Source organism: Lepus europaeus, chromosome 5 (genome assembly GCF_033115175.1).
Source record: "Lepus europaeus isolate LE1 chromosome 5, mLepTim1.pri, whole genome shotgun sequence".
Lineage (NCBI taxonomy): Eukaryota > Metazoa > Chordata > Mammalia > Lagomorpha > Leporidae > Lepus > Lepus europaeus.
Window position 1 is genome coordinate 44,878,153 of NC_084831.1, and position 9,068 is coordinate 44,887,220.

Below are 9,068 nucleotides of genomic sequence, written 5' to 3' on the forward strand. Positions count from 1 at the left end.
CAAGCCAGTGCCAAAATACCCTTGGTTTATTTTACTGGAAAACATTCTAAGCATGTTTGCCTCCCGAAGGCATCAGCAACAGAAAGGCACCATTTCCAGAAACGGATTCCTATTCCAACACTCTTCCCCAGCCGGAAGGACTGGAAGGACACACCCTTCAGCAACCCCCACGCGGCACGGAGTGCCCGAGAACATTCTAGAAGCCTCCCCGTGAACGGCTGTTTCTCTGCCAGGAAGAGACATGAACTTCGGCAGAAGCAGCAGCCTCGGGAAGGAGAAAGGCGTTTTGCCTCTTACAGTGCTTTTATACTGATACGGGTTTACTAAGAGGCGATTTTCTGAAGTTTTAAATCTGTGGGCCGTTGGGGATCACTCCGCCTTTTTTTTTTTTTTTTTTTTTTTTTGATCACGAAGTACCTCCCGTCCTGGGATGGCGGGAATGTCGAGTTTGAAAAATTACATGCCTGAGACTACAGATATTCCAGATGACACGCATGCAACAGCACTCCATGAGGAATGTACTTAACCCAACCCCTTGCACCTACTTACCAAAGGCACAGAAATCCCAACGTTTGCACTGCACCGAAAAAAAAAAAAAAAAAGGCGAGCGAATGCAAGGGTCTGGCGGCAGTTTTGGGCGTTTCTCGGGACGCGCTCCGTGCCGGTTTGCTACAAGTGTATCCAATGTCCCCAGCACCAGGGACTTGTGGGGCGCGGTTCAGTGCGGCGCCACTTGCTCCGCGGCTCCCCGAGGTGGCGGTTGCACGATGAAGGCAGACGCTGCCAAACTGGCCGACAAGATGCTGCGCGCCCCCAAGTGCTCCAGGTGCCGGAACCACGGCTTCCTGGTGCCCGTCAAGGGCCACGCGGGAAAGTGCGGCTGGAAGCAGTGCACCTGCGACAAGTGCTGCCTGATCACCGAGCGCCAGAAGATCATGGCCGCGCAGAAGGTGCTGAGGAAGCAGGCCCCGGAGGAGGAGCAGGAGCTGGCCCGCGGCCCCGCGGCGCCGGAGCTGGCCGCCGCGGCGGGGGCCGCCAGCCCGGGCCTCCACCCGCTGCCTCCGCGAGAGCCCGAGGGCCGCGCGGCCGCCTGCTTGGGCGAGAGGCCGCCGCGGGGCCCCAGCCCGGGCCCGAGCGCCTTCCAGCCTGTCCTGGGCGGCCGCGGCCACGTGGCGGCAGGCCCGGGCGGCCCCGGCCACCTGGAGCTGTGCAGGCCGCTGCGGCCCCCGCCCAGCCCGCCCTTCGCCGACTTCGGTAAGATGCGCGCACCTCGCCCTGCCTCGGCGCCTGTCCCGGCTGCGGGCCCCCTGCTCCCCGAGCTGTGGCCCAGACCCGAGCCGCAGCACAGGCCGCTGGCGTGGGGGCCGGCGGGGCCCGGCGCTCGAGTGGGGGAGATGCTTGGCTCTGAGCAACCTTCCTCTGAACGAGGATTTGGGGTGGGTGTTTTCTGAGAAGACAGGCCAAAGGGAAAGGGAGACCGAAAGGACTTTCAATATTCAGGGGGTTGTTTTGGCCTTAAAAAAGATGGCTCCCGGGGCGTTGAGCGGTGGCTCCCCCTGGGGACTTCGGGGAGAGACCAGCCCTACTGCGCCTGCGCTCCTCTTCCGGCTCCTGTCTTACACGGGCGTCCTCTTCCTCCAGGCCTTTCTGGCAGGTGGGCGGGGCTCAGCTATCACTGCGCCTGCGCACCCTTCCCTCCCTGGCCACGAGACTAGAGGCCCGGCCCAGAGTACGCTCCCCGCACCCCCACCCGGTTCAACCCATCTGCGCCTGCGCACCCTTCCCTCCCTGGCCGGGAGACTAGAGGCCCCGCCCAGAGTACTCTCCCCCGCAACCCCACCCTTGTTCAACCTATCTGCGCCTGCGCACCGCTTTCGGCCATTTTGTCAGTCTGAAGGCTCGTTCTCTAGAACTTTCCGGCTGGCTGCAGTGGCCGTACCGGGCCTGCGCACTCGTCTTCCGCTTTCCCGGGCCTGCTCCCTCCTCCCCTGAGCTGTGCCCTGGCCCAGTGCTCCTGTGCGCCTCTTCCCACCATGCGCTGGCTTGGTCTCCAACAGGGAGCGAGACGTTTCTCAGCTTTGTGCGTGAACTACATTGTTCTCTGTATCTTGCTGCTTTCGGTATACAGTTTCAAGTCCCTGTGGACTTTTTAAACATATTTTTTTAAAAAACGGTTATCTGAAAGGCAGAGTTACAGAGAGGGAAAGGCAGAGACCTGTAGACTTTTTATTTTTATTTTTTTAATATTTATTTAAAAAGCAGAGAGGAATCTTCCACCTGCTGGTTCACTGCCCAAATGCCAGCAGCAGCCGGGCTGAGCCAGGCCAAAGCCAGGAGCCCAGAACTGAAGTCTGGTCTCCTGTGTGGGTGGCGGGAAGCCTGGTTCTTGAGCCATCACTTGCTGCCTCCTAAATGCATTAGCAGGAAGCCGGCACTATCCCATGGACACCAGTCTGGGATGTGGGCTTCCTGAGTGGTACCTTTACCCACCCTCACTTGTAGATTCAAGGTTTTAAAAACCCAGCTCCTGGAGCGCACTCATTCTCTAGGTATTTTCTCTGTGTCAGTGTGGTAGAAAGGGCACAGATCTGAGATCTGCCCACCCCGTGGTCTTGCACAGGTTTCCCCGTCTTCACGCCAAGGGAATTGGTTTGCTCTCTGCAGTCACTTCTGCCTTCTGGGACTTCCCAAGAAAGTCCAGGTCCCAGGGAACGAGCTGTCCGATGGAAAAACAGACCTACACAGCCATCCTAGGAGGTTACCTTTCCAGGGACGGGGTGCCGTTCTTGGTTTGCTCCCGGGGACCAGGCACTGAGCACTTGGCCCATGCTGGACATCAGCGATGTGAAGGGGGTGGGGGTGTTGAGTGGAGCCCCTCTGCCCCTGTCCTGGTGGGAGGGACCACCGTGGTCACAGATCCTGGTGGAGGGCTCTGCTGAGGTGCTTTTGCTGTGGGCTAGAGGAGCAGGAAGACCTGGGGGAGACACTCTGCGACTTGCGGTGGGGGTCCCTCCCAGTAAACCGCCATAATTGGAAGTACCAATGGTACATCACCGTGGCCCAGGGACGTGCCGGGTGTTTCCCTCGGCATTGTGGGCTGAGCCGGTGCTCCGGCAGGGCTCAGGGCTCGCCTGGGAAAGCTCAGCCCTGAAGGGCAGTTTCTGCCAAGTGCTTGTTACTTTCCCACCCTCAGAAGGTAAAAGAATCCTCAGTGGGCCCCTCGCCCGTCAGGGAGCACCTCTGCAGGCAGAGGCGAGGGGGCAGCGTCTGCCAGGGCCTCAGTGTGGCCGCTCTGCCTGGGGACGTGATGAGGCTGCAGTTGGCGGCCGGCGCCAGCCTCGGGGGCTCCGTGGCTGTGCTGAAGCGGCTTCTAAGAGCCGCTGGGTGGAGCTGAAGGGGCACAAAGTGGTGTGGTCAAAAGCCTGATGGGTGCCGGAGCCCTGTAAGTGGATCCGAGCGTGGCTGTATGGCTGCCCCGGGGCAGGAGCGTGATGGGCCGTGCCCAGCTCTGGGTTTCTAACACCTGCCTTCCTGCCCGCCTTCTGCAGGGCTCCCTGTGAACTTCAGCGTGGATCGTGCCATGGGGGCCGAGTACCTGGAGCGAGAGCCTTCCAAGCTGTACCCGAGCATGCATGCCTACTGCCCGTTCCCGCTGGGCTACCAGGATGTGGCCCCGCCCCCTGGGATCCCGCTGCAGACAGGCTTCCGGCACATCTCCTGCACCCAGTATCATGGAGGCAGCTTGGTGAGTCCTGTTCCTGGCTGCCTTCCAGGGGCCTCCTACCCCAGCTGCCCTTGCCCTTATAGATTCGAAGTCATCACTGGGGCGGCCACTCTGCCGAGCTCCCGTACCAGCAGGAGGGACACAGCCCTGAGCATGTGAGTGTGGTGGGTGTCTCTGGGAGCAAACGTGTGGACACTTCCAGGCCACTTGGCCCAGGCTGTGGCAGGTGCTTGCTCTGGGCACTTGGGTGACCACAAGCCTTGCCTGCTGGAGCACTGAGGGCAGAAGGGCTCTTCACTTTGCTGGGCACCAGAGACAGACGTCACTTCCCTGGGACTACGAGGTTTAGAGCAGAGCCAGGACCAGACATAGGTCCTCTGAACACAGGGAGAGAGCCCAGCTGAAACCTTGGAGGACATTCAGGAAGAGGTGGCATTTGAGCTGAAAATTCTGACAGCCTTCCTCCCTGCAGATAGGAGTGAGATGTAGTCCTTTTACCAGGGGGACGGACATGGGTACCAGGTGCTCTCTCGGAGCCTGGGCTTCTGAACCGCCCGCATGTGAGAAGGGGGTCAGCCCTGTTGTGTGGAGCACGCGGCAGGAATGGCCAGGTTCCGTGGCCTCGGGTGCCGGCTGCTCCCAGGCCAGGGTGGTTTCAAGGCCGCTCCGATTTGGCCATCTCGGTGGACGTGCAGGGCTGCAGCATGCCCAGAGGCCGGGGCTGACTGTGGCTTCCTGGGCCTGGGCCTGTGGGACAGAGCGGTTGGTGGGAACAGGGACTGCCGACACTGCCCCTGCAGGGGAGGGGGAGAGGAGTAAGGAGAGGGATTCAAGAGAGGAAGGAAGTCACTGCCACAGAGCTGGGAGGGGGTCCCTGGGGTTGCCGCCTTGCCCACCCGCCAGGCTCCCAGGGCAGTGTGCTCACTCCAGCCCCACCCCAGCGTCTCCTCTGGCTGCTTCCGGTATCCTGGAGTTTGACTTAGCACTCGTTTCCCATTGATTCGAGGGGAAAACGTTTGCCAACCGCTGGTCTTGATCATTCCGGCCCTTTTATGAGCCTTCAGGGTGGTGTCGGCACCCCACGGCAGAGTTGCCAGAAAAGGCTCGGACAAGTTAAGTTTCTGTCCAAGGTCGTGGAACTGGGGGGCGAGGGACTGGGATTCAGACGACACGGCTGGTTGGTGACGAGCCAGGATGCGTCCCCTGCTCACCCTGACTCCGGCAGCGGGCTCTCTTCTGCCCCAAACGTGCCTCACGCAGAGAGGGGCAGGCGTGGCCCTGAATTCTCAGCACTGCTGAAACCTGTGGGCGCTCCTTTGGCCGCCCCATTGCAGCCCAGGGAAAGCACAGAGAGGGGCTCAGGCCAAGTGGGGCCCGCACCGGCTGCTCCCGCGGAAGCCCAGGCCTGGCGTCCAGGGCGGGCTGTGACTGACAGGCCTGCCAGACGCCCTTGTTCCGAGTGTGATCCCAGCTGGTTATCTGGCCCCGAGCTGCTGCCACAGGCCCAGACAGGAGCTGCAATCGGGGAGGGGGGAGACTTGGCTGAGCAGCTTGGAATTAAAGCTCTAATGATCCCCCCCCTCCCCCTCACGTCTGGAGAGAGGATCAGGCCTTTATTTGCGAGGCTGTTTCAAACCCGAGAGCCCAGGAGTTCCTTTCATCCTGTCCTGTCCTTGCCTGCGCCCCGTCCCTGTCCCTGGGCCTGTCCCTGCCCCACGTATCGCTGCGCTCCCTCTGGGCTCCTCTCCCCAGCAGAGCACAGCCCTGGAGCTGGACAGCCCCAGGGTCAGTCCCCCCTCCCCTGTCCTCCAGCCCTGTGACCTGGGGATGCTCCCTGCCCTCTGTGGGATGGGGCGGGAACACCTGTCTCTCGGTGACACTGATTAACCAAGGTGTGGCACCTAAAGACGCCTAGCGCAGGGCCTGGCACGCAGTAGGTATTTAAGAGTGGACTTTCGGCCCTTCCCCGTGGTCAAAGTCAGGAAGCTCTGGCGTAATCGAAGGAGATGTTTGCAAACCTTAGAGCCTTTAATACGCTCCTGTGAGACCCACAAGTGTGGCAAACAGTGTGGGAGTTCTTCAGACTCACTTGTCTGAGAACGGCTTTTTTTTAAAAGATTTATTTATTTATTTGAAAGGCAGAGTTACAGAGGAGCAAAGGCAGAGAGAGGGGTCTTCCATCCGCTGGTTCACTCTCCAGATGGCCGCAACAGCTGGAGCTGGGCTGATCTGAATCCAGTAGCCAGGAGCTTCTTCCAGGTCTCCCATGTGGGTGTGGGGGCCCAAGGGCTTGGGCCATATTCTACTGCTTTCCCAGGCCATAGCAGAAAGCTGGACAGGAAATGGAGTAGCTGGGATTCGAACTGGCACATAAATGGAATGCCAGTACTGCAGGCGGCAGCTTTACTCACTACACCATAGTGCCGCCCTGAGAACGGTTTTTTAAAACAAGGAATTCTCTAATTTATTTTCACTTTTAAAAAAATACTTTTCAAAGACAGAGAGACATAGAAATAGAGACAGATCTCCTATCCACTGAGTCACTCCTCAAAAGCCCACAGCGGCCAGGACTGGGCCCAGCCAAGGCAGGAGCTTGAGACTCCCTGGGTCTCTGAGTGGGTGGTGCAGGTGCAAGTCCTCCACCGTCATGTGCTGCCCCACCCCCACCCCTGGTGCTCATGGGCAGGCAGCTGGAATGGAGAGCAGACTCGGGACTTGAATCCAGGCCCTCCAGTTCTATGGCACAGGCATCCCAAGCAGCATCCTCACTGCTGTCCCCAAGAACGCTTTGAAGACTTGAACTTCACAGTATCTCCTAGGACCCAGGGCTCCTAGGACCCAGCCTGGGCAGCGCTGCTCTCAGGCACCTGGACTGAGAAGTGAAAAGTGCGAATCAGGACATCCTTCGTTTCCTTGCCACAGTCCCACCTTGCCCCAGTGGCTCGCGTGGTGGACCTGCTCCCGGCCCTTGGCTGGGCCTGCAGTGCTGTACAGACGGAGGGACAGACACGGGCTGCTCTGTCCGTGGGCCTTTGGAGGTCACCCCGCCCCTTGCCTCTGTTAACAGATGTGCCACACAAGGACACCAACTTGTCCCCGCAATACCCTTGGCCCTTGAGCTCAAATCATGATCCTGGGGCCAGCCCAGGGGCCCTTGAACATGGAAGGTGTCCAGAGCCTCCCACAGGACACAGCAGTGCAGCTCAGAGGTCAGCTGCCTGGGCTGTGGACTCGCACAGACGTGGGCTCGGCGTGTCTTTGCCACTCCCCAGCCCTGTGGCCTGGGCTCTCCGTTCTTTCTCACTGAATCTTCTCACCCTGTCGGGAACAGCTGTGGCACCTGCCTGTGTTGCTGCTTGTCCTTGATCACGTGCCAGGTGTCTGCTCAACACCTCTCCAGTGTTCTGGGCCAGAGGTGGCGCTGCCCGAAGGGGAGCCCCCACTTGGGAAATGACTGACCCTCTTGATGGGCCCTGGGGCTCACTGTCCCCCTCTGCCTCTCGGCCACACGTGCCACGCAGGTGTCGGAAGCAGTGGGAGAGTTCCAGTCCACCTTCTACCCACCGCCTGCCCCGCCGCAGCCCCCGTTCCTCCCGCCGGGCTTCCTCTCGGCGCTCCACTTCCTGCCGCCGCCTCCACCGCCGCCACCGTCGCCTTCCTTCTCGCTGACCATCCTGTCCGAAACGGAGAAGGAGAACCCTGGTGAGTGGGCCAGAACGTCCGGCTCTCCGGCCTTTCTGGAGGACTGGAGCCGGGTGGGGGGGAGGGGCGGGGAGTGCAGTCTCCAGCATGCAGGACGTGACCAAGGGAGGTGGGAAGAGGACCCAGGCGGAAACCCCAGCCCCTGCTGTCCTGGAGGACGTAAAAGGCAGAGCTGGGACATGCATGCAGAGTTCTCTGGCTTACTCCCTCATCGAACCAGCTCGGTGGCCCAGCATGTGGACGGGGGCTGCCTGTGCTGTGTCCAGAGGGCACAGGTGCCAGGCCTCTGGGCTAGAGTGTGACTTCTGCTTAGGCGCAGCACTTGCTGAGCCTGGGACAGCAGCAGGAGCTGGCATGGGGCAGCTGGGACTGGTCCCTGTGCCCCAGACCGCTCCGGAGGGACCTTGGGCACTCAGGTGTCAGTCTCTCAGCTGTAAGCGGTCCTCCGCGCAGGGTACTGAGGGGCTGGTGGAGCCGTGACTGTGAAAGTGCTCTGGGTTTCCTTCTGACCCTGGCTACCTTGAAGGTTCTGGGACCTTCTTCCTTTTAGTCTTTCCCCTGGGGTGCTTGTGACTTGGAAAGGGCCGACACACTCGAGCATGGCCGAGACCATCTCGTGAGCTGGGGCAGTCTGGTGATGTCATTCCTGTTTTATTGACAAGGAGACTGAGGGCTGTTGCACATTTGCTGTGTGTGTAGTGTCTCGCTCCGTTAGCTGGAGAGGTGGTCCAGCGAGGCTTGAAGCGCTCTGGGCACGAGTCCCCGCTCCAGCTGGGTGACCTTGGGCAAGGCCATTCACTCCAGAGCGCCTCCGTTTCAACTGTGCAAAAGCGGGTTCATGACAGTCCCTACTTCATGAGGTTATGCTGAGAACAAAATCGAACCTGGAGCTGATGAAGGCCTGAGTGGCAGTTAGCCGTCACTGGGGTTTCACCTGCCCGTGCTGCCCCTGCCAGGGAGGTGCTGGCCCATTTTACAGAAGGGCAAGCCTCAGAGCTGTGGCGTGCCTTGCTTGATGCTGCCCGGCTCTTGAGAGGCCACGCTGGAGGTGCACCTGAGGGTGGACCATCTGGCCAGGGCTATGGCCCCAGGCACGTTCAGAGCGAATTCATACTCTGCAGGGACTGGGGGTGGAGATGAGGCTTTACCAGAAGTCCGCATCTGTAAGTGGGCCACTCGCCCCCATCTCAGTGCAGCCGCCTTCTTTCTCTTCCACAGACAGGCAGGAGGCTGAGACCCCGGGAGAGGCCCGCCAGCTGGAGTCTGAGGAGCAGTCGGAATGAGCCCTGGCCTCTGGGCCAGCGGGGGGTGGGGGCAGGGGTGGGGCGGGGGGTGTCACAGTGTCTGGTGACAGGCTAGGCAGGAGACAAGCTGATTCTCGTCTCGAGGGAGGGGGGAGGAGGGTGATCTCTGGGATCTCACAGCCCTGAGCTGTGCGTGGAGGGACCACCTGGGAGGGCCAGGCGCTGAGGAGTGGGGCTGTGGAAGCCCGTGTGGAGGAATGAATTTCACTGTCCCAGTGTGCTGCTGTTTATCGGACCAGCCCCGAATGGCGGGCTTTGATTTTCGCAGGCCCCACTCAGCACAGAAGGCACCATCTATTTCCGCCTTCTGCTGCCTTTGCCTGGTCCCCAGGGGGCTG

At 60.5% G+C, this 9,068-nt stretch overlaps 1 protein-coding gene across 1 annotated transcript; it reads left to right on the forward strand.

The window, feature by feature from the left end:
• Window positions 1-223: 223 nt before the first annotated feature.
• Window positions 224-8,731, forward strand: DMRTB1 (DMRT like family B with proline rich C-terminal 1). The gene is made up of 4 exons (XM_062190082.1): window positions 224-1,254; window positions 3,549-3,745; window positions 7,246-7,426; window positions 8,645-8,731. The coding sequence occupies exons 1-4, from the start codon at window positions 486-488 to the stop codon at window positions 8,707-8,709; spliced, it is 1,212 nt and encodes a 403-aa protein (XP_062046066.1). The 5' UTR covers window positions 224-485; the 3' UTR covers window positions 8,710-8,731.
• Window positions 8,732-9,068: the final 337 nt, after the last annotated feature.

Excerpts from the sequence above, each read along its gene's own strand:
- DMRTB1 (XM_062190082.1), top strand. The coding sequence starts at position 486 with ATGACACGCATGCAACAGCACTCCATGAGGAATGTACTTAACCCAACC. Across the intron at positions 1,255-3,548 it reads CCCGCCCTTCGCCGACTTCG|GGCTCCCTGTGAACTTCAGC; the intron begins GTAAGATGCGCG and ends CGCCTTCTGCAG. Across the intron at positions 3,746-7,245 it reads AGTATCATGGAGGCAGCTTG|GTGTCGGAAGCAGTGGGAGA; the intron begins GTGAGTCCTGTT and ends CGTGCCACGCAG.